Source organism: Rattus norvegicus, chromosome 4, assembly GCF_021556685.1.
Source record: "Rattus norvegicus strain SHRSP/BbbUtx chromosome 4, alternate assembly SHRSP_T2T, whole genome shotgun sequence".
Taxonomy (NCBI): domain Eukaryota; kingdom Metazoa; phylum Chordata; class Mammalia; order Rodentia; family Muridae; genus Rattus; species Rattus norvegicus.
Genome location: NC_141537.1, coordinates 143,002,096 through 143,027,656, shown reverse-complemented (window position 1 = coordinate 143,027,656; position 25,561 = coordinate 143,002,096). Strand labels below are relative to the sequence as shown.

The 25,561-nt window shown below is 46.0% G+C and overlaps 1 protein-coding gene across 4 annotated transcripts in view; it reads right to left on the bottom strand.

Annotated features, from left to right (window-relative positions):
• Positions 1-24,689, bottom strand: part of Edem1 (ER degradation enhancing alpha-mannosidase like protein 1) — a 32,041-nt gene extending 7,352 nt beyond the window's left edge. The window contains 9 exon segments of one of the 4 annotated variants that reach the window (NM_001305279.1): positions 1,128-1,201; positions 3,192-3,362; positions 3,941-4,061; positions 6,162-6,336; positions 8,115-8,298; positions 10,009-10,180; positions 11,304-11,407; positions 15,621-15,693; positions 24,114-24,689. In NM_001305279.1, coding sequence (NP_001292208.1) covers positions 1,128-1,201; positions 3,192-3,362; positions 3,941-4,061; positions 6,162-6,336; positions 8,115-8,298; positions 10,009-10,180; positions 11,304-11,407; positions 15,621-15,693; positions 24,114-24,601 — 1,562 coding nt within the window. In that variant the 5' untranslated portion in view covers positions 24,602-24,689. 4 annotated transcript variants of the gene reach the window in all.
• Positions 24,690-25,561: the final 872 nt, after the last annotated feature.

Below are 25,561 nucleotides of genomic sequence, written 5' to 3'. Positions count from 1 at the left end.
ATAGCCTAAGACAGTATTTTCTATCACACATTTCTGAGGTACATACAAAAAAGCAGGCCACAAAATCAAAATAGAGGAATGTTTGCTTTTTTTTTGAGGAATGTTTTTATAGATCACACACACACACACACACACACACACACACACACACAAAAGACATATGCATGAATATAACAAATATATTGAGAAGATTCTAGCATGGGCACTTCAGTGTTTACCATGGTGATCTCTAGGTATAATCATAAGAATATCTCACTCTCGATATCGTCTATGCTGCTTATGTGCTTTAATGAATTACTGGCATAAAAAACTTCTCAAAAAGAACACTGTTTGTTGAAATCTACAGGAAGGAGGGTGGCATAAAAAATAAATTTCCACAGTAATGAAGAAATTCTACTACAGCGAAAGGTAAACCATTTCTCTAGCAAACTGACATTTAGAATGTGTACTTCACATTTGAAATACAAATAATATTTCCTGGCTGAAGAGGTGACTGAGTCCCTTGCCATCAAACCTGATGTCCTGAGTTCACTCCCCAGGATCCACACAGTGTGGGGAGAGAAAAGATTCCTGCAGCTGATTTCAGACCTCCACTCACAAACCCCCTTTTCACATACACACATGCATGCACACACAATAAATAAACATAATTTAAAAAATCATAACTAAGGGACCTGGGATGACTCAGCACAAAAGCATTCAGTGTTCTTACTAAGGAGCTCATTCTGGTTCCCAGAATCCACAATGGGCAGTACACAACCAAGTATAGATTCCCACACAGACACACACTCACAGATAAATATTAAAAAACAAACAAACAAAAGAAATGGCTTAGTGGTAAGAGCGCTGGCTGCTCTTCCAGAGGACTCAGGTTCAATTCCTAGCACTCGTGTGGCAGCTCACAAGCATCTATAATCCAGTTACAAGGGATCTGATGTCCTCTCCAGGTCTCCAGAACACCAGGTACATATGGTACACAAACATGCATGCAATGAAGCATTCATACACATAAAATACATAAATAGATTTAAATTTTTAATTTAAAACCTTAAAAATATTTCTCCAGAATAACTCTCAGTCAATCACAAGCATCCAAACAATAAAATAAAGGAACTTAGTAAACTGACTTGACTTTTGTGTATTTTTCGAGACTCTGCAGAATGTCCATTCCTACATGGAGGTAGAAGGGATTCTTGGTCGCCTAGACAGGACATAAGAGAGTGTTACACAAGAAAGGCCTGGAACAGATACACACCGCCAAAGCTCACTGTGGGGCCTGCAGAGGCTCTCTGAGCGCTGGAGTCCAAGCTAACGAAAGGACCGGAGCCAGACTCACTTCATCTGATGATGGTGTTCTGCCCACCAACACCTGTGACATGTTTACTGTATTCACGGTTAGGAACTCTTCGACAGAGCAGAGCACTCTTTTGACTCTATTGATGCCTAGCATGGTCAGAAGAGAAACAAGGCACACCCTGTGGATACCACAGAGATCAGAGAGCAAGTCCAGTTTCTATCTTGCCTCAGAACTCCCTAGAAACGTTAAGATGCAGAAGTAGGTTAGTAAGACTGTCTCATCTAGTTATGGCACTGGGAGGGCAGAGAGGGGACAACTGTCCTTCGGAGGACAGGACTCTAAAAGGAGGCCTGAACGCTTTCTTCTAACCACCCAGAAAATCCAACCTCAGGTCCTTATTCCTCTGTCACCAGCTCTCTGGTTATTTTAGGGGAGGAAGTTCTCTGGAAGATGAGGCTCCCACCTCAAGCTTCTAACTCAAGCCTACTGCTAACCAAAGGAAACAAGTAGCATGTTGCCTGCCTGAGATTAAGAGACTGGGATGAGCCAAGACGAGAAACATGTAAGTGACAGATTCCTCTGGATGCTAAGAACACAGTGGACAAGGATAGATGTTAAACCTACAGGCAGCAGGGCTAAACTGATGGCATCTGTGAAAAGACGGTCACAGAGTGTGTACACAGCTGCACTTTATTCTAGACTCAGAGAAACCACACCTGACATTACCTATCGTCCCCTTTTTCAAGAGTCTCTAAACCTGTGAGATCTCTGAGACATGAGTACTAACATCCGCACATGCACACACACAGACATGCACGAGAAATGGGGGGAGAGAGAAAGAGAGAGATAGAGGTAGAGAGAATCTCTCGTGGACTGTGTGGAAGCATCACCTGTCAATAAAATGCTGATAGCTATTAGCAAAGGGCAGGAAAGAGAAGGTAGGAGTTCTGATAGGAACTGGAGGAGATAATCAGGTGGGAAGGTTCTCCAATTAGTCTGAGAAGATGACTATGAAACTGAGGAGAGGAGTCACGGGTCATGTGGCACACATAGAATAAATAGGCTATATAAGTTATGAGCTACTCAAGGAACAAGCCCAAGCTTATGGCCTAGGCATTTATTCATAAATAATTAAGTCTCAGAGTTGTTATTTGGGAACTGGGCAAGGGCAGAAAAGGTTTCAGCTACACACACGCATGCACGAACTCGCTCTCATGCATGCAACTAGAAGCACTGACGTGTAATTCAGTATAACAGTATGTAATAAACATAAAGCACGGAATCCATCCTACCATCAGAATCTAGAAGAATGAGGATCCTTGCACACTGCACTGCCTAACTCATACCTACTAAGCTCCCTCTGCACTGCCTAACTCATACCTACTAAGCTCCCCTGAGCCACCTTCGTTTACCTTGATGGGCTTGTGACTGTGCATATGTGTGTAGAGCATGTGAAAGGTTTGTGAATCAGGTTTCATCTGTCACAGAGACATCTCACAGCACCACGTTGTCCTCTTTTAATACAGTAATTACATAAAAATAAATCCCTCTTTTAAAGAAAGACTAAAATATACTTTTCTATAAAGAGAGAGAGAGAGGAAGAAGAAGAAAGTACTTTGTGTCAGTACTTTTTTTGCAGATGAGAAAACTAGAAAAAAACTGCCCACCCCCACCTCCCACCTCGCTCCCACAAGAGTTCTTTGGTCAAACAAATCTGGAAAACACTAAAAGAGTCCATCTTCCCTTGAGCATTTAAGATAAGAAAAATAAAGCCCATATTCGCAGACACTTTCTCCACCCTACAGAATCAACAGAAATGACTCTAGCAAGGCAAAAATAGGCAGAAAGAGAAGAGTCAGTGTGCAACAGCGACCACTGCTCAGCGAGCCGTTACCTGGTAGAGGAGATATGTGGACTCCACTAACTCTGGTCTCAGGGGGTAGAAGAGAACATCAGGGGCCTGCAGTTGCCAGTTATAGCGCTCAGGGAGGGCCCCATAGCGTTTCCATATGGCGTAGTAGAAGGCGTGTAGGCAGATGGCGTCTTCCACATCCCCTATCAGAACCTAGAGAGACAATGCGGCAAATTATCTAAAATTCCAACAGACTTCCAAGTCTAGATTCTGATTTCACACAGGGATCAAGATGTGGTAGTAACCTCCCAAACTCAAAGGAGGCAGAGAATGCTAAGGACAAAAGGACAGAGGGGGCTTTGCCAATAATTGCTCATTCTTAACAAATCTCTCTCTCTCTCTCTCTCTCTCTCTCTCTCTCTCTCTCTCTCTCTCTCTCTCTCTCTGTGTGTGTGTGTGTGTGTGTGTGTGTGTGTGTGTGTCTGTGTGTGTCTATGTGTGTATCTGTGTGTGTGTGTGTGTGTGTGTGTGTGGCTGGCATATGTACATGTTTACATTTGCTCATGCTTAGACTTGGAGGTTGAAGCAGGATGCTGTCACTCTCCACCTTACTCCCTGGAGTTAGACTAGCAGCAATAGCCTAACTTCTCCTCTCTGTGCCCTGCCCACCCCTCTTCCCCAACCCTGAAGTGACAGGTCAGTGCTGTAGATTTGAACTCAGGTGTGCAGGTTCATACGGCCACACTATGAGGTGTCTCCCCAGCCCTCCTCAACACATCCTTGCAAAATACCTGCAGCCCCGGGAAGAAAGCCTGCAGAGAGTCAATCCAGGTGTTCATGAGCTGCCCACTGAACATGTTCACGTTGACGTAGAGCGGTGGGTCTCCTTCTCCTTCATTGCAGGCTTCCCGGCTGTGGGTCGGAAGAGCACAGGCAAGGGTGAAGAGGAAGCTCACTCTGTCCCTCTTAGCAGTCTACCTCCCTGTGTTCCACTGAAGCAAAATCAATGCTAATTTTTTTCCCAGCTCCTTGCTTAAGTCTTTGGCAGTAAGACTGCCTGTAGGTGTCTACACAAGAACCTAGTTTTAAACATATCCTTTATGGAGCATCAAAGCTTCATTACATTTACAGAAAGCACTTTGACATTTGGGCCTCCGAACACTGCCATGTAACAGAACTGGTCTGTGCTGGCCTTGACCCAAGCAGGGGCCCGTGTTTTACTGTTTAGTCTCTGGTACACAAAGAACACAGTACTGTAGAAAAAAGGGGGGAGGGCAGGTCTGTGGAGATGCATCAAGGAGGAACCCTGAGAGCTTTCTACTCAATTTAGTTCGGTATTTTGTAAAGCTAAAATGAGCTAGGCACAGTAGTGAATGCCTGTAATCACCACACTCGGGAGTGAGGCAGGGGGATAGCAAGTCTCAGAAAGTAAAGAGCACACTTCAGCAAAAGTAGCAAAACTGCAACGCCACAGAGAAATTAGCAGAGTCGTTACATAGCGATGGCATTCAAAATCACGGCAATCCACACTTGCAGTTTCTGGGGGTTGTCTGAGCACACAAGCAAAAAAGCTGTAGCAACAGTCACTCTGCCGTGCCTCACAGTAAGGAAGAGAACACAAAGAGAGTCAAGTGGCAGGCAGTTCTAGCCAAAAGCCTTACACAGTGGTTTTGCAAGAGTTTAATTTTTGTGTGTGTGCATTTGCAAGTGTACTCAAGTACATTCAAGCATGTACGTGCGGGTGCCTAGACAGGCCAGAAGAAGGCATCAGATGCCCTGGACCTGGAGATATAGGAGGCTGTTAGCTACCACATACAGGGTTTAGAAACCAAACTTAGGTCCTCTGCAAAAGCAGCCTGTGCTCATAGCCTCTGAGCCACCCCACCCCAGCTCCCAAATGCTCTCACAAAAATGGTTCCAACCACAGCAGATGTAGAAATGAATCAAAAGCTTACGAAACTGGAAGATCAGTAGCTATTACTTGTATTAGCCGTTTACTACATACATGTACAGAGAAACGCCCAGGGAAAGAAGCCTGGGGTATGAGTGGATTCTGCAGCTTTGCACAGCTTTTCCATTGACACAGTCTCTATGACACTGTAACCATACTGAAAAAAAAAGTAGCAAAGGATACTTCTGAGGCTGCAGAAATGGTTCAAAGGTTAAGAGTACTTCAAAGGAGATCCTAGACTAAAGCCAATGAGTCACCAGTTCCTACATCCCTGTCCCTTAGGAAGTGTGAGATATTTTAAGCCACCAGGTCTGGGGGCTGGGGATTTAGCTCAGTGGTAGAGCGCTTGCCTAGGAAGCACAAGGCCCTGGGTTCGGTCCCCAGCTCCGAAAAAAAAAAAAAAAAAAAGGCCACCAGGTCTGGGGATACTATACTATACAATGACCAACCCCAAACGGCTACCAATCAATTAAGAGAGATGGTAAGTAAGGACACAAAGAGACCATAGCTGTTTATATTACGTGAAATGGAGGAGGCATGATAGCTCGGCCCCACAACCCCACCCAACTCCCTCCAACCCCCGTGCACGAGAGGTGCTACAGAAGTGTGTGCCAGCTGCAGGCCTGCCTGGCTAAAGAGCAAGGCCTTTGCCGGATGCGGTCCCAGCACTTGGGAAGCAGACCCAAGGGAACTGCTGCAGATCTGAGTCCAAATGAAGAACACCAGGCCAGACAGAGCTCTCCAGTGACACTCCACCCCTGGCATTTTTAAACTGAAAGAAGACATTTGGCAAGGAAGGTTACAGAGTGGAGATGCTTGCCACTGAGCCTGAACAACCAGACTCCATTCCTGGGCTAACGCAGTAGAAAAGAACCAACTCCTGCATGCTGTCCCTCTGACCTCCACACGGGTGCCATGGCAAAAATCCCTCTCCAAAACCAATAAAACCATCATCGTCATCATCACCACCACCATAAATGTTTAAAATTAAAGCAGAGCTGGGCAGGAACGTTTCTGAACACACTGTATGGCACAGAGAGATAGAGGTCAGGGACACACACCCTCTTCGCAGGTAGCTCTGGATGCTCTGATAAGCTGCATTAAACATCTCTAGATCTTCTTTTTCTCCAAAAAGAATGTAAGATTTCAAGAGGTATTCATAGAAGGAATCCAGCCCAGCACCCAAGCCACTCTGCTTTCCAACCCAATGGCCTGTCTGGATGTTCACAACATTGCCTGTGGAAACAAACAAACAAACAAGGCTTAGGTCTCAACCACAGCACAAGGACCAGGGGGACAGCCCTCCTACTTCTCTCCTGCTGCTTCTCAGCATCCATATCCCTGCCAGGTATGAGGATGGGGACTTAAGTCTGACTTTTTTGATCTGTCCTATCAATAACTTGGAAAAGGGAAAGATCCTTCTATAGCACTCAAGTATGTGTGCATGTGCACACACAAGTAGGATTCGGCCACAGATGAAAAAATAAGTCAACGGCTCAACATTTTGCTTTCCCACAGTGGTAATGCATTTCCAAACCCAAAAGAGAGTTCACCCTTCTCCCCATATTCTCATTCCTTGTGATTGTCCTGAAAATAACACTCACAAAAGCAAAGGCCGGCACTGGGGATGTCAGAGGTGGAGGGGCTGAGGTGAGCACTGGGGATGCAGGTCAGAGGTGGAGGGGCTGAGGTCAGCACTGGGGATGTAGGTCAGAGGTTGAAGGGCTGAGGTCAGCACTGGGGATGCAGGTCAGAGGTGGAAGGGCTGAGGTGAGCACTGGGGATGCAGGTCAGAGGTGGAGGGGCTGCCTAACAGGCAAGGACCTGAGTTCCAACACCACAAAGCATAGTCGGGTGTGGCAGTCCACCGGTGTCAGCGCTGAGCAGGTTAAGGTTATTTGGGGCTGCATAGAAAGCGGAAGCCAGAAGCTACATAGCAAGACTTTTATGGGGAAAAATGTCCAGCTCTGAAAATCCGTAACTATGAAAGCAAGGCAACAACCTGGAAACACTATACTGATCTGCCTCATGCACCCAGCACAGAAACTGATTCTATTAGCAGTGGGTAATACCGAAAGTCACAGGTGAACTCATCAAAGACTGAGAGGGCCAACTGAAAGCTAAGTGGTCCACCACGTTGAGACGAGGTCTCACTATGCAGCCCAGGCTAGCCTCAGACTCACCCTAATTCGGCCTCACCTCCAGAGTGTTACATTTACAGGCGTGTGCCACCACATTCAGACTAAGTGACTTTATTTCTACTGTTGCTAATCGTTGTATAAAGTTTGTAGATAAATTTCAGAAGACAAACTACTTTTCCAAACCTTTTATAAATAACCCAATATGGTCCCCAAACAACCAAGTTATTTCCACATGCCAAAAAGAAAATATGTCCCAGCAACACAATTTTATGATGTTAAAAACCCACTTTAAAACACTGTGAGTGAGCAAAACATGGGTGGTTACTAAAGATGAACGCCATGATGAATACATGAGTGTATTATTTATTATATCTACTACTAATGCTTAAAACTTACCCAGAATGAGTTTTAAACATCTTGACTAAATATTCAATGGGGAAAATCTAATATATGTTTCATCTAGGCTTGCACTGGAGTTTCTTCCTTTTTTTTAAGGAGGAAGCCTTTCCACCGGAAATGCTAAGTTCCTGTATTTTTAGAACGTTATATTGGAAGCAATAAAGTCTGCCTCTGAGACAGTTCTTTTTATGGCACTTCTATTAACAATAATTTCCAATGGAATATACCAGGGATCCAAACGGAAGGGGCTCTTAACAGCTGAACTACTATTACCTTCCAAACCCTGAAGCCTCACACTAAGCAAAAGGCCGTGTGAAGAAACTGAACCCATTATGCACCAAGGGCTGCTGTTGGAGTTAACAATTTTCAGATCCAGCAGTACAGAGAGGACGAGGTACTGTGGACGGTTAGAAGGAAGGAGGACAGGGGACCAAAGGCTGTGCGGACCAACTGATGGCAGAGAGTGAATCCTACCTAATAATCCTGTATCGTTGCTCCGAAGGTTCCAGAGGGCTTTCACAGCTCGTCTGGCAACCCACTCAAAAGTGGAATCCCCCAGCAGTCGGCTCAGAATCCCAAATTCCACCAGGAGAGAACCAGCCCCTGCTGTGCAGGTCTCATTATTGCTGTCAGGAGGGACACCCGTCTTCAGATTCACCTGCAGCGGGAAGAATTGAAAGCTGTGTGGAAGGCGGAAGGCTGTTAAACCACTACCCGAGCACTCGGGAGGCCAAGGCAGAAGCGTCAGAAATTGGAGGTCAACCGGCTACAGAGCAAGTTCAAGGTCAGCCTCAGCTCATAGCAAGATCTCAAAAAAAAAAAAAAAAAAAGAAAAGAAAAGAAAAAAAATTGTAGCAAAACTTAAAAATTCACAGTGCTGAAAAGTCACACCATGAGTATGACACTCCGCTAATGGACCCAGGCTCACTGCGACTCAGTCACCACTCGTCATATTACATTCAACCAACAGTAAGAACAGAGTCTGTCATCTTATTATGACATTGTTCACTAAACCATCTCTTTCTGCCAAGTGTCCTTCAAGATCACAGAAGCACCAAGTTCAGGGGTGTTCTGAGTAAAAATGTCCCACAAAGGCTCATGTATTTGGAGAGAACAGTGCGGCTGCTGAATAGCTAGTGTGTCTGTTGCCTGAGGTTAGGGAGCCTCTAGGACATACAACCTTGCTGGGGGAAGTGCATCACTGGGAGTGAGTGGGCGGGCTTTGAGCGGTTAGCGTCTCATTCTACTTCCTGTTGATTCTTTCTGCTTCCTGTGTGAAATAAGATCAGCCAGCTTCCTGCTCGTGCTGCCTGCAGCATTCCTTGCCTGACACTGAGGATTCTCCCTCTAGAGCCATGAGCACTCTTCTGTTAGGTCGCTCTGGGTCCTGGTTTCATCACAGCATCAGGAGTGACTAACAGGAGGTCACACTTAGTAACCTGTAGCTATAAATGGCTTCTAAACTTGAAGGAGTGTCTAAAGCACTCCTTCTCAGCAAACGCAAACAACTGTTGGACGGGAAAGGAGCAGAAGCTGAGCCACAGGATGACAGCCAGTTTCGTCATGGAGGTCCTGTGGTCTAGCACTTCTCCCTGCTTACAGAGAAGGCTAACACAATTCCCAAAGGAGTTATTTGGCTTGCTAAATCAGATGCCACAAATATACAATCTCACTCCAGCATCTAATTGGCTGGTTCTGCAGGCTTCACTTACAGGCATGCGAAGCATTTAAATGAACATTCACTGAGCTCTTCCAATACATGAAGATCTTTGGGAAGTATATCCAAGTCAGACAGAAATGAAGAAACATTCTCCATACTGTCTCATAAGAGAAAATGCAAACCACACAAGAGGACGCATGGTTCTTCAAGGTGAAAGGCTAACTGCTCTATTACCGTATGTTTAGCACACAGAAGGTACTCAGTAAACGCTCAAAATTTTAAAAATTGATATTATGGGGCTGGAGAGATGGCTCAGCAGTTAAGAGCACTGGCTGTTCTTCCAGAGGTCCTGAGTTCAAATCCCAGCAACCACATGGTGGCTCACAACCATCTGTCACTCAGTTACCTCGCACAGACATTCAGGCAGAACACCAAATGCAGATTTCTAAAAGATGACCAAATCTTCTCCAAGGACACTGCTTGGTTCTTATAATCAGACCCATCCCTTTTATAGGAGTCTTAATTCAAGAACACAGTGAACTGTGAACCACAAAGGAACAAGGCGGCCAGGTCTGGTAACTCATGCCTGCAATGCTAACACCTGGAAGGCTGAGGCAAGAAAACCACAGTTCAAGGCCAGCCTGGGCTACATGGCACAAGGCCATTTCTCAAAAACCAGCAAAACAACGGAACAAACCAGTCACTTACCCGAGGATAGGGGATCCCTGTCTTGGTGTTTTCAAAAGCTGGAAGAAGCCGCACAGCCAGGTCATGGGCCATGTACAACAATTCGTTATCATAATCCTCAATTGTCATGTCACCAAAGGGCTGTTTGGAGTCAGTTATTATTCTATGAGCAGAAAGGAGGCTTCCCAGAACCCTAATAGCAAGAAAATAAAAATGATGATGATGATGGTGGTGGTGGTGGTGGTGGTGGTGATGATGATGGTGATGATGATGATGATGATAGTACAGAATCCAGTTTACAAAGACAAAAGATGACTCTACTTTTCAGGACCTAAGCTGCCTGGAGCAGCAGGACCTGATTCAGATTCCTATATAGGAATCCTATATAGGATTCCTATAGTCCTCTCTGGCTCTAAGTAACTGATCTTCAGCTCACTGCATTGCTAACAAAAAGAAGGGGAATCATCTATTCAAGACAACTGAGGATTCTGCCTAAAGCATGAATTTCTTGATCTTAGGGCATTAAGAAAAGGAACCATGACTCTTCTGCAGGTCTGACTGTCTACAGGGAGACTGAAGAACCACGCCCATGTGTGGTGAGACAATCTGAGGAGGGAAATGAAAAAGTGGGAGATCCTGAGAAACAGAAGGCTTCCCTCTGATTTATGGCCTTGTAGATACATAAATGTCCCATCGAAACTGTCTAAAAAGGACTGCAAGATTTTTCAAACAAATGATTTCTTTTCCTTGTTTTAGAATAAATAATTTCATAACTTCAATTTCAAGGTTCAAATCTGGATCTGGATTGTTGCGTAGCAATATAATTTTATTTAAACATTGAAAGGGTCAACTTTTCACCCTAGAGAAACCCAGGCACAAAACTGGGTATAGGCTGAGTCCACCATATTTAGCAAAGAGTGAGTGATAAGTGAAAACCATACAGGAGGAAAAGACATCAAAAGAGCAAGCAGTGTTTCTTGTGAGTGGAGAGATGCAGAACTCCATTAAAAACATGAATGAGGGCTGTGGAGACAGTAAACGAGGAAATCAGAAAGGACATGAATGGAGTCAGTGGAAGTGCATCTGAGGGGCACCCTCCTTTATGGACCCTATAATGAGTGTTTCTGTGCAGTTCAAACCTCGATGACATGCACACATCAAAACTACAAGTTTCCATAGATACTAAACTACAATGAGCATAAATAATAGACGTGGAGTCCATACATGCAGACCCTGGAAGAAATAACCCTCGGGAATCACACACACCCCTCACCCATACACCAGAAGTCTTCAACCCATTTCCTGTGCTACGTTACCTTATCGTGGCCTCAAAGACTTGGACGGTGGAATCTTTGTCAAATGAAACGGTGTTGATCACTAACTTGACTGCTTTCTGGAACTCGGATGAATTTCCCATTATCTTTAAACAGAGGAACACAAAACATTAGAGCAGCTTGAAACTGGCACTGAAATGGCAGCCGGCCGCTGCACCTGTGTGTCTGTACTGCCTATGGCTTTGCCACAGTGGGAATGGAAGCCACAAGTCATTTCTCACATTCTACTCCAGGACAGACAGCAAGCCTGTCTCTTACCACTCACTCAAGGGTCCAAGCTCCAAGTGGCACAACTGTGTGAACAACACAGAACCAGCCCTGGGGTGTCTGGTCTCCCCACTCCCTTCTCCTCCAAGCTCTGAGCTGACCTTGATTTACAAGGCAGTTTCTAAAACATCATGGAATAGGAGAAAATAAGCCAGAAAATTAAAATGTGACTCTATCTCTGCTTTGTAAATAAATCCAAGACATCTGAAAAACTAATCAACCGTGCTTTCCATCCAGATGTGTGAGGGTTTTGAGAAACGGTACTACCAAAACAGCATGAAATTGGGAAATGGTTTGGTGGGTAGAAGCACTTGCCATGCAAGCCTGACTGACCTATGATCTGAGTGCAGATCCCTGAACCCATGTAAAGAGACAGCAGTTTGCCCTCTGATCTCCACACAAATGTTGTGGCACATGCTTGCCCTCACACACAAACATATATACACATGTACTGAAAAATAAATATTTAATGTATAAAATCAAAATATGTTCTACTTCCAATTTAAAGTTAAGGTTACTATGCGACATGTGTAGATATAATACCCCAGTGTCCTACTCCCTTCTTAAAGGGCAAAACCGTCACAAAATACTCAGTTTGACCTACATAGAAATAATTTGATTTCACCCATATTTTAAAACCATTTTTGCCTATGGTCATAAACATAGACACCAATAAACAAGTGGAGAAATAGATAATAACATCAAGGAGAAATGATTCTTCAAACACTCCTTCTTTGGGGTGTGTCTTATCTCTTACAATACTGATCAATATGTTTCTCAAATCATATTATTTGCTAGGGTGTAGAGCAGACACAGGCTTTCTGTTCTCAGTTTTCCTTTTTAAAAGATCATGCAATCTCGTTCCGACTGTATGCAATGGTCTGGAGACTCTTTTCCCCTGGGCATTCGTGCAGCTTATCTGCAAACATCTGTTGAAAATGCTAACAAAAGAGAAAAACTTCAACCTAAGGACCTCATGAGAAGTGAGCCAACACACTAACATGTTCAAGACCAGCTACTCTACTCTGAAAAACCACAGAAATAGGTCTGTTTCCTCACAGATGTTCTCCAAGAACAGTATTTGGTGCACCTGCAAATATGATCTCAGAACAAAATGGGGAAGGTGATGAAATCTAGGCACACCAAATTATACACATTAGACAGCCAGTGAGCACAAAGTAACCAGGGCACAGAATTGCATGGGCCTGAGAAAGACTGACCGGATAGAGGAGGAACTTCTCAGAGCCTTGAAAATGCTGACGTTCAGCTCTATCCCTAATTCCAGCACTCCGGAGGCTGAGGCATAAAGATGGTCACCAGTTGGAGACTTTGACTAAAAGAACAAAATACTTGCCTCATGTGTGCAAAGTCCTGGGATTAATTTCCAAGTCCACCAACATAAACAAACAAGCACATCATTTGCAAGGCTGAGGCAAGAAGATTACTCCAAGTTTAAGGCCATCCTGAACCTTACTGTTGAGACCCTGTCTCAAAAATTAAATAAACAGGGCCAGGAAGATGGCTCCTGATACCAAGTTTGACAACTTGAGTTTGATCCCTGGAACCCAAATGGTAGGAGAGAACTAAGTCCTACAAGCTCCAAGCTGTCCTATAACCTCCACTGACATGCTGTATCATGAGCACACACACATAGGCACTAAATAAATGCTCTTAATTTGTTTAAATTAAATAACTTCTTTACCTCAACGCAAAAATTAAATAAATAAAATGCTGTTGTATGATGCGGATCTCTAAAAGTCAGAATTCCTCTGGTTTGCTTAAGAACTTTACTATTCAAGAGGTGCACCCTTAGAATAGATATTGGACAAAATTGGATTATAAATATTCACTTAAACAAAAATCTCCAATCCTACTAAGTAGCACTTCCTGTCAAGTGTGGAGTAGCACAACAAACAGTAATGACGGCATCTCTGTCCTTAGCAAGCAACGGGGTAGAGAGACAAGATGGGATGAACAGGAGTGCCCTCGAGGGTGAGCTTTCTGAAGCCACACATGCACCTTCTGACTCTCCTTTCCCAACAGCAGGCTGAGTCAGCCTCTCGCAGCTCCAGCGCGGTAGCACTAATCACACTGCACTTACTTGTCTGGGCACATTCTGAGAAGGGATGATGGAGACTTAATGGAGCAGCAATCACTTCAGAAGGAAATACTGGGAGACTGAAAGTTCTCTGTGACTAGAGCCTAGAAGGAAACCCAGCAGCCCTATTAGAACCAGGGCCCCCTCCTCTTTCTGCTATCCATAAAATGAAGGTAGACAACATCACCTCCAGCTCTCTCCGAGTCCTGCAACTCTACTACTAGCAAGACACAAGAGAGTCACGGTGTGAACTTAGCTCCCTTAACGAATTCCAACTCCTACCTGACAGCTTTAGACATGTCTTGGTGACATTTAAAGGAATCAGATAAATTACTGAATACAGGACTTGATGCAGGATTTAATAGCTTTCTAATAGTAAAGATGACTCAGAGAGAACAGGCAAGAGTTTGTAAAGTTACTAAGGAGATTGCAGAACACTGGCAATGTCCCCTGGAAAGCATGCTCTGTGGTGCTATGCATTAAGCACTGAACAGCCTGACACGTCCAGTACACTGAGCGCCTTCAGAACATGCCTTGCCTTTATGTTTCAAGATCTCCAGCTTCCAAGGATCAATGAGGGATGCCAAGGGATGAGAGGTGTAAAAGCGGGATGCAGCTGGGTAAACAACGGCCAACACCAAGAAGCAGGAAATAACTGGTGTCCACAGAGAGGGCTGCATGCACGGGAAGGCACCCTGCACAGACACCCCTGAGGAGCCAGGAACTAGAAGCCATTTAGGATAGCTTCTCTTGAAAGCTTCTGGGTTTTGCTCTTGAAGCCCTGTGTTACAAGTTAAAAAGAAAAATAGTAGGTCCCTAAAAAAAGGCTAACAGAATATTACCCTTCAGAATGAACCCTTAGGAGAGAGCCTTCCAGCTAAGGCCATTTAAAAAGAGAGAGCAGTTAGGAGAGACAGGGTCCCAAAAGGAGAGACTGGACTCATAGTTCCAGAAAACAAATAGAAGTTCTGATTCTTAAAGGCTCTTAGGGTTTGGGGCAGGCTTCATACTTCATAGTTTAGCTTAGTCTGATCTATGTACCAAGGGCACAGCGATGGGCACTTAGGAGGAGCATAAACTTATCTTATAGCTAGCTACATGAGAAGAAGCCACTGAGAGGCACAGTATCCTTTTTATATGAGCTCTGTCCCAGAGGGAAAAGGTGACTGGAAAGTGTGACCTGATTTCTGGGAGAAAGACATACAGGCTAGAAGGTGCGCGCGCGCGCGCGCACCCACACACACACACACACACACACACACACACACACACACACACACAGTAGTTTGAATGAGACATCCCTCATAGGCTCGAGTATTGGAACACTTGTTCCCCAGTAGCTGGTGCTATTTGGGGACCTTTTGGAACCTCTAGGAGGTGCAGCCTGTGGAGGAAAACATGAATGATCATCCAGCTTCCTGATCCAGCCATGCTTTTCCCAGCACTGAGGCCTACCCTGCAGAACCGTTAAGCCTAAAGAAACTCTCTCTCCTTCAACTGGCTCTTCACCCTGGTGTTTCAGCACAACAACAGGAAAGTAGTTAATGCAGCCTGTGACCTGACTGTTCAGCCTTCCAGGATATATAAGGTTTCACTGTTTGTCATAGTTTGAGCAGTGAAGAAATATCAGGTCATCTGACAGGATCCCTCCTCCAAGTCAATAACTAGCATGGCAAGGGAAAAGAAACGCTTTTTAAAATCTAGCCATACATTTCTTCTCTACCTTTAAAGGAGAGCCACATGTCCCCTCACTTAACCTTCCATGCTCTCTTGCCTTCCCAGAAAGGTCATTAAAATAAATAACACTCATCAAAGCCTTCTGAGTACAGCATTTCCTGGAATTCCCACTCCTTGGGGAAATGAAGAAATACAGTAGGCCCCCAAACACTTTACCTTAATTATCTTAATTAAGGAAGAAAAGGCTGAACACTTACTGCGAGTGTATCCAAGGCATCAACCAGGGTCAGAGAGTAATTTCCTAGTACATCGTTGATGTTCAGATTTGAACTGAAAAAGAAAGAATTAAAACTAAACAAAGGCATTTTCATTTAAAGTGAAACAAAAAAAAAAAAAAAAAAAAAACCCATAAAAGGAAACACTCATGAGAAACTAAAACTGCTAAGAGTGCCTTTGATCCAGAAAGCGGCTGTGGGCACACGGCAGGGTAACGAAGGCCTTCTTTCTCAAGGGCAGCAGTGTCTGTGCTCACAGGATGAGCAGCTGCAGGACAGCAGAGACACGTGTATAAAGCAGCAGTAAGAAAACTCAAGGGGATGCCAGAGATGGCAAGTCCCTCACTCTCTGAGACTGACTGCCAACCATGCCGGCTCTTTAACCCTGTCCAACTGCAAAACGCTTCATTTCACAATCTTAGGAACTGAAGGAGGGAGCCTGTCAGATGACCTTGGATTTCTTCATTGCTCAAACTATGACACAATGAAAACTAACGCATCCAGGAAGGCTGGGCAAACACTGAGAAGGACCTGGTGTAGCTGAGAAATTCAGGTCACAACTTCACTGACTGTTACCTGTCCTATTACCTACCACAAAGCCAGAAAATGATTAAAGAAGAAATAAGTCAACTACTTGATGATCTCATTTACTAGAGACCAAAGGAAGAAAGCCCTACTTCATCTCCAGCCGCAGCCTCACTCACATCTGGCGTTGCATCAGCTGAGGGTCCCTGCCCTACTTCCTTCCTATGAACGAGTTCTGGATGGCTTGGCCCTGCGTCTCTCTAAAAGACCTCCTGGGGCTCCTAAGATGACTCACTGGGAAATGCCCTTGATGCCAACTCTCAGAACCTGAATTCAATCCCCAGACCCCACACGGTAAAAAGAAAGCACTGATCACACATGTTACCCTTACCTATACACAATTCCTACAGCACACACACACACAGAGAGAGCGAGAGAGCGAGAGAGAGCGAGAGCGAGCGAGCGCATGAAACGGAACTTAAATGAAGCAGGCATAAGCAGCTTCCACAACCAATGTTGTCTGAACCTTCAGTGCTTCTCTTTTGTGTGTGGTGGGCACTTAATGGAGGACAAAGAATGTAAAACAAAAACAAGTGCTCGGAGCGGGTTCTGTAGGAACCACCGCAGCCCAACAGCATCACTGGAAAACTGCACTTGTTAACTTTTACTTGATTCTCTTAAAAAAATGTTTATGATGCCAAAGGTGCTCTCAGGGTGAGCAACAGTTATGGATTCAAACAGGCCTCTCAGAGGCAGGGCCAAGCACAAAGGAGTTGCCAAGGGTTGCAGGAAGGTCAAAGCAGACATCCTCACATTCAAAAGCACTTGGCTGGGTTTAAATATTTAACTACGGGCCTACGTTGCTCAGAAACAGAGTGAGTTCCAGACACTCACCTCACCAGAAAATCCCAGGTCACTTAGCGTCCCAACTGATAGGACTGAACAAGAACTCCGTTGTCACCTGGCATTACAGCCCTCTCCTGAGCTACACCCTGATCTGTGGTAAGTGGCACATGCTGGAGCTGCCGGGGCCCATGAAGGCACTCGCAATCTTTAGCAAGTACATTCCTTTCCATGTTTACTGTGCTTTCTCTCTCAGTCCACACACAGAAGGGACACAGTGTTCAACTACTGAAGAACTGGGTACACAGCCACTGGTAGAATGCTTGCCTTGCATGTTTACTGTGCTTTCTCTCTCAGTCCACACACAGAAGGGACACAGTGTTCAACTACTGAAGAACTGGGTACACAGCCACTGGTAGAATGCTTGCCTTGCATGTTTACTGTGCTTTCTCTCTCAGTCCACACACAGAAGGGACACAGTGTTCAACTACTGAAGAACTGGGTACACAGCCACTGGTAGAATGCTTGCCTTGCATGTTTACTGTGCTTTCTCTCTCAGTCCACACACAGAAGGGACAGTGTTCAACTACTGAAGAACTGGGTACACAGCCACTGGTAGAATGCTTGCCTTGCATGTTTACTGTGCTTTCTCTCTCAGTCCACACACATAAGGGACAGTGTTCAACTACTGAAGAACTGGGTACACAGCCACTGGTAGAATGCTTGCCTTGCATGTTTACTGTGCTTTCTCTCTCAGTCCACACACAGAAGGGACACAGTGTTCAACTACTGAAGAACTGGGTACACAGCCACTGGTAGAATGCTTGCCTTGCATGTTTACTGTGCTTTCTCTCTCAGTCCACACACAGAAGGGACACAGTGTTCAACTACTGAAGAACTGGGTACACAGCCACTGGTAGAATGCTTGCCTTGCCTTGCCATGTTAAGACACTCAGTCTGAAACCCAGCACTGACCTGGCCCCCACAACAATGAATCCTCAGTAACACTAGCCAGAGTCAGTAGCACTTGGCAACTGTTACCAGAGGAGGTTTTCTTTAAATATATCTGTAATAATTGTGGTAGTTCTACCCAAGCCCCAAAATCCACTTAAAAATCTAGAATGTTCACTAGAGCATTTTGAAATCTTTTCTACCAAATAATCCCAGCACTTAGGAGACTAGGGCAGGAGGGTATCAAGTTCTTCGATTACACAAGTCCACGTCTCAGAAAAAAATAATAATAACAGATGTTATCAAAATAGGAGGAAGAGAGTAGAGAATGAAGAAAAAAAAAAAAAAAAAAACAGATTCGATAGAACAACTGGTCCTGGCCCAACAGCATAACATTGTCTGTCCTGCTTCTCCTTGTCAGCCCTTGCATCAGATAACACAGCTCTGCTCTCTGGACATACTTACTGTAGTCCTGTCTCCCTCACCAGCTCCTGAGGAAGTCAATCTTTCAGTACAAGGCAAAACTCAAGAGTACAAGGGGGCCCATGTAAGCGGCTGGTCAAATTTCTCAATTCCCTCCTACTTCATTACATCTGAAGGAAAACTCATGGCAATTCGTCCATGGTGACACTTTAAGGTTCTCACTACCTCTGAACAAACAAAAGGGGAAGAAGGAAGGAGGAGGAGGAAAAAGAGGAAGATGAGGAGGAGGAAGAGGAGGGGGAGAGAGGAGAGGAAGAATAAGAGAGTGGAGAAGATGAGGAGCACAGTGCCTGCTAGGAAATCTGACTATGTAGCTAATAAAATCAAGCAGACATGTTGGGAGGGGGGCGGAAGTGCTACATTAACTTGACCTGTAACAGCTGTTTGGAAATTTTATCTGTTCTGTGTGGGCAGAAAGATAGCACAACAAATAATGCCTGCACACTCAAGGACTTAGTAATCCACAGAGAAGAACGGGACAGGAAGGTAAATATACTCAATTCTCAAACAAAGTCGAAATGAGGGCTCACAGGAAAGGGGTTAAACCGGAAAGGGGTCAGACCAGGAGAATCACCTTCCACATCTCAAGCAAGACTTGAGCCTGCCTCTCTCTGAAAGATTTCTATAAAGGGAATTCTAAAAGAGGTCACACACACACACCCCTCCATCTCTGTCTCTGTCTCTGTCTCTGTCTCTGTCTCTCTCTCTCTCTCTCACACACACACACACACACACACACACACACACACACACACACACACACGTACGAGTATGAAGGTGTTCTCATTCTGGTAAGAGGCCTGAGTAGGAGTCTTAGCCGCTGCTGTCTCTCTCCATCTTATCCCCTAGAGACAGGGTCTCTCACAGAACCTGGAATTCACCAGGTAGCCAGCAAACCCCAGCCATCCTCCTTAGCCTGTTTGGGTTACAAAGGGGTGGCCACACCCAGCTTTTTATGAGCTTGCTAAGGAATTCTAACTCAAGTGTTCACACTTTCATAGTGCCCTCTTACCCACTTACTTTAGCCGCAGCACAAGGCTTTGGGTGTGATATTCTGATGAGGAGTGGGGATGGTTCGTTCTGAAGCAGTTTTCCCAGGGAAACCTATATAACTAGCATTTCAATACGTGGCTCTCTTAAGCTAGATGTGCCTGGGAACCAATACTTCATCTGTTCACTTGGTATTTTCTTTTTGTGGGGAGAACATGGTTTGGGGAGTTAGCTGGATCAAGCACGGTCACAGCTGTCATCCGTGGGATCACAGAAATATCTAAGTTTACTCACAGGTTTGAATTTGGACTCTACAACCCAACAGTAGTTGGGAGCTAGAGACTGGCTGTCCTTATAGGGCACAAGATCCATTTGCTTGTTAACGCAACACAGGGTCCACGTTTATCAAGATAAGCATCAAGAGGATGTGACTAAGGAAACAACACAGCCAGGCATGGCGGCCTGTACCTGTAACCACAGCACTGAGATACAACCCAGGCTGTTCAGGAGAGGTCACTCTCTGCTACCTAGTTAATGAAGACCAGTCTGTACTACATGAGACCCTGCCTTAATGAATACATTTGATTTTTTTTAAATCTGAAAGATATTTTCTGGGCATGGTAAAAATACACTTTGTAATGATTATGGGCAGAGGCAGGAGAATCCTAAGTTTGAGGGCAATGTGGTAGACTCTCAAAACATTTGTATTGCTGTTGTTACTTTATTTTTTGGAACATTAGTATTGAGCTAAGAGCCGCGTACATAGCAGGCAAGTACTCTACCATTGAAATATATCCCCAGACCTCAAAATAAAGTTTTATTTTGTGTGTGTATATGTGCATGTGTGTCTATGTGTGTGCATGTGGGCACATTTGTGTGAGCGGCCACAGGAAGGCTAGATGGTCACCTGGAGGTCCAGTTACAGGTAACAAATTCAAGTTCTGTGTAAGTGATGTAAGCACATTTCACCATTGAGCCATTTCTCCTCCAGCCCACAAAGTCTAATTTTGAAAAGGGCCAGAAGATAGCTTAGTAGCAGATCACTTATCTGGAATGGGCAAGTCCTGGGTTCAACTCTCATTATTAGAAAAAAAAAAAAAGTAAGCCTTTTTATTACACTTTATTTGAGAAGTGTATTCAACTTGTTGAGAACCAGAATGACAAAGCACAGCCTTGAGACACTCCTAAAAATACCAAAGCATGGGGTTGGGGATTTAGCTCAGTGGTAGAGCGTTTGCCTAGCAAATGCAAGGCCCTGGGTTCAGTCCCCAGCTGGGGGGGGGGGGGGGGGGACAACAAAGCATGAGAGAACTCTACTGCAGAGAGCAGATGAGCAGATACAAAAAAGAAAAAGGAAAAAGAAGTTAAACTTTCTATTCCTTGAGTTGGCCAGTATGAGAGCCTGCTCAAGGCCACAAAATTGCTCTCTCTCACCATGTCAATACCACAAAGGCTTGCCAAACACTAAGTTAAATGCCATCACTCCCCAATAGTGCTAGCTAGACATCATCCCAGTCCAGACTGGACTTCACCTTAGACAAACTGCCAGCGCATAACCAAGGCAAACCACAGGACTTATCACAGACCTCTAAAAAGGCCTATGCCCCCCAAGATGCCACTGGGATCAACAACTTTAACCCACCACCATCACTTCGACTTTGCTAAAGAACCCCAGTCCCGACTTCTAAATGCTCCGGAAATTACTTATGGTTCAATTAAAAAAAAAAAATCATTAAAGCCAGGCCTGTAACTCCAGTTACTCAAGATTCTGAAGTGAGGTCACAAATTCAAGACCTGATGAAGTCGCAGTGCATCTAACTCAATGAGACTGTCCAAATAGTCTGAGCTCGGTGGTGGGCCACTAGCACAGCCCGCACAAGGCCCAAGTGTAACAGGCACTTAGATGCCGCTTCTGCTGAAAAGCTCCGACTCAACTCCTCATGGGAGCCCACAAAGTAACTAAAAACGGGGTGAAAGCTGGGCATCCGTCTTCCTTTTGCACTTGTTTCCTTCCCTTCGGGTCACCCTGCTTTCGTACACATGAGCATGGGAATCATGCCAGGAGAACTGGTCGACCCTCTCTCGTCCCTATGAGACTAAGAACAATTACCTATGAGGCAGATCATCTTACAAGACCTGCTCTCTCAGTTAGGCAATGACAACTAGGAACAGATTCACACTGTTCCTAGCTAACAGGCTCAACTCATATGAACTGAGCTATTACTATAATGGCTAAGACCACAACTTGACCCAGACTGCTTAGCGCTAAATCTCCTATACTCTCTGCACCAATCCTTCTTCCTCTAGTTCGTCCTAGGGCTCATGGCGGGTCCCTGAAGCCCAACTCCGAGATAGCAGGACCCCTATGCTTGTACCTCTTCCCAGGAGGTTAATTAAGACTCTTTACTCTGCTTTGTGCCAGTAATTGTCTCTTTAATTGGTCCCTTGGGATGAGAGGCGAAGCCCAGCTTACTAGGGCAGCTAGAGCTTTTAATGCAACACTCCTGGTTACGTTAGAACAATCCTCAACGTGAAAAGAAGCCAGAAAGACTAACAGACTGGAAGGAAGGAAGGAAGGAAGGAAGGAAGGAAGGAAGGAAGGAAGGAAGGAAGGAAGGAAGGAATGAATTATGGAAGAACCATCCAACGGCAGAGCAGTTCCCAGACCAGAGAAAAAGAAGAAAAGAGAAAGACAATGAGGACTAATTGACAGGAACATAACTGATGCTGTGCTTAAGGTTCAGTTGGGAACATATGAAAAATGCCCTGTAAAATATTTAAGGGAGGTCATCTACAGATTTTCAAACTTTTCTGTGTCTCAATGTCAACTGTTAACCTTTGGTTGACTTTTGGTACAAAACAAAAATATCCAAAATAGGCACATACTTAAGTTGCAGGTACATGAAAGGAGAAAGGAAGAAAGAGAGAGGGAGGGAGGAAGAGAGAGGGAGAGGGGGAGGGGAGGGGGGAGGGAGGGAGGGAGAGAGAGAGGGAGAGAGAGAGAGAGAACTGCCATATGGACAGGAACTGGCAGAAAAGATCTGCTAAAAATAACTAGTGGGATTTTTCAGTTTCCCCTCTCAGATTTAATGAAATTTGTTCTCACAAGATAAAGGAAAGGGAGAGAAGAGGAGGGGAAGGAAAAGGAGGGGAGAAGAGAAGAGAAGGGAAGAAAGGGAAAGGCTGGAATTGAAGAAAACACAGCCATAGGTACAGTCTCCCCTGTGTCTCTTAGGAGTGGGACAACTCATTCCCTTCCTATAACCCCCCAAAGGACTGATGTTACTTCACAAAATTGTTTAGTCCCCTCCTCCAAAGAAACTGGGAGAAAATACATTTACATAAAGAAAGAGATGGAATTTAGCTCCGCTATAAAGACCTACATGGAGCCATGTGTTCAATTCCCAGCACTGCTCACAGAAAGCAGGGAGGTTTTGTTTTGTTTTGTTTTGTTTGTTTTGTTTTTTAACATGTACAAAGGCCGATGTGGTTCATCAGCCTGCTACAACTACGAAAACACCCTGTCCCTCTGTGTGGGGTGCTCCCTCTTACTCGCTCATCAGGCTGCAAATTAAGGCACAAATCTACACATAACCAACCCACTCTTTACGCCCTTTTAGAGTATTAGCTAGCTTGTGTGTGGGAGTCACAGAGTGTGTGTAGAGGTCAGAGGACAACTCCAAGAGTCTCTTCGGTTCTTTTTTCTTCTTGCATGTGGGTCCTGGGGAATCAAACTCACTTCTGAGCAAAGTGTCAAGGGCCCTTACTGGCTGAGTCATCTCATCAGCCCATAGCTTTCCTTTTAGAAACTAAGAATCCTCCATAGCTTCCCACCAGGTAAAGAAAACATACACGCCAGATGTCCAAGTTTCCATGTAGAATGCCAAGACAATGAACACCCCAACTACACTCCCATCTAAGGAGAGGGAAACATCACAGTCACCAACCAGCCTGACTGGGACTGTGGCAGTGCACACCCTTCAGGGAGGAGGAACTTGGCTGGATGTCCTGCTCTCTTGGACTTTGAAGTCCACTAGAGTAACCCCGGAACTCCACCTTCCCATACGTGGCTAGTGGGCTAGGACTGGCTGACCTTCTGACAGCACCATCACCCCACTGGTGTTTACGATGATACCAAGCACTGACGGTGTCAGTCAACTCTGCGCCTAAGAAATCATCCTTCGAGGATCCAGATGGCAAATCTGAGCCAGGCAACTACCATCCCTCCCAACAAGCTCCCCTCAGTCTAGGAAGCGGTCCCTGGGAAGGAGAAACGCTTAACCCCTCATCCCAACCCGGTGTCCAACTCACTGGATGACCCCTTTCTAGGAACCCGCTCCTTAATGTTCATATTAAAAAGCTTTGGGTGTGGCATTCTGATCAGGAAAGGGGAAGGCTCGTTTTGAAGCTGAGTTTTCCAAGGGAAACCTATATAACTAGCACTTAATGTGTCCATCTGAAGCGAGGGACACTGTGACTGTCCCTTCCGGTCTCTGGGCCTCAGTTTCCCCATCTGCAACAGAAAATGTCAGGGACCAGAACTTTGGAGGGTCAGGGAGAATCAAGAGGATGGCAGTCCACCGGGTAGCGGAGAAGAGGAACCTCGGACTACGGCGGATCCTAAAGACCCTGGTGTCCTCTCAAAGACTCGGAGGGGCGGAAGGCAGCGCGCGGGCTACTCACGGGTCTCCGCGGTCAGGCCCCCGGCCGCGGCAGTAGATGGGGTTGAGCTCGTCCTGCGGAAAGGCGTGCGCCATGTAGTTGTCATAGCCGAAGACGAACATGCCCCGCGCCAGGTCGCGCATCTGGGCACGCAGCTGCGGCGGGAAGGCGCCGCTGTAGCGCCGCTCGTACTCGTCCAGGCCGCAGCCACCGCCGCCCAAAGCATAGCCCCAGTGCGCCGGGCCGCACACGCCCGGTCCCGGCCCTGGTCCCGGCGGGGTCTCGAGCCGCCCCTCTGTCCCGCGCCTTGGCCGATGAAGCCAGGACGGGCCTCCCGGAGGACCAACTGGCCCCGAGCCGTCGGGGTCCCTCAAGCGCTGGAAGCCGAAACTGAGCGGAAACCGCTGGTAGAAGCCCATGCTGGGCCCCAGCCCGAAGACCAACCAGAGCACTGCGTGGAGGCCGAGGCGCAGCAGCACCAGCCCCAGGACGAGCGCTCGCCATTGCATGGTCGCGCGGCCGCCGCGGGCATTATTTTGAAGCGCCGGGCGCGTCCCCAGCCGACGGCCTCCCCGCGCGTCCGCCGGGAGCCCGCTCACTTCCCCTTTAAGGAACTCCCTCGTGACGCACCAGGAACTGATCCATTGTCCCCCGCCCCGCGGACCTGCCCGGCCCGCCTGGCCCCGCGTTCGCCCGCCGGTCGCCCCGGATTGGCCTCGCACGGGCCCGGCCTCGAGGGGCGCGGCCGGGGACTCCCTCCAGCTCTATAGGCCACCGGGACTGCAAGGCCCCGCCCCGCCGCCGGGCCACGCCCCCTGGGCGGTTCCGAGTCTGGTCTAGCTGGCGTGGCGAGCCTAGGTGGCTCCGGCTTTTGGGGAAAGAACTTCCAACCAATAAGAGCGCGGCACGGGAGCTCCAGGAGCCGGACACTGACGCGGCCTCTGACCCACCCTAGCCCGAGTAAATGTTGTTCCTGAACAGAATGTTTCTTGAAGATGGATAGGAGAAAGCCCGTCCAGGTCTGGAGTAGTAAGGGTGAGAAAGCTAAGGGGCAGGGCCTTTAAGCAAAGGAGGTACCTACTAGGAATGAATATCTAGGGAAGGTCTAGATTTCCCCGGTCAAGACTGCATGAAATGTCATCCAGTTTTTGTTGTCCTGATTTTGTTTGTTTGTTTGTTTGTTTGTTTGGGGTTTTTTTTTTTGTTTGTTTTTAGTGGAATGCCTTACTTTGGAAGAATCATTCATGATACTTCTAAAATACTCCGAAATCACATCCAATCCCCATCAAAGCGAGATTGGAGAGTAACACCAAATCATTTTCATCAAATCTATTTAAACATCTTTTCCTGACCTTCCCATCATCTCCACAGTGCAAGGCGGCGCAACCTTGGAAATGTAGGGCAGATTTGGGGTTTAATCCCTTTTAAGTCCTAATTCCTATAATTAAGGTTACAGATTTCATTTTTTA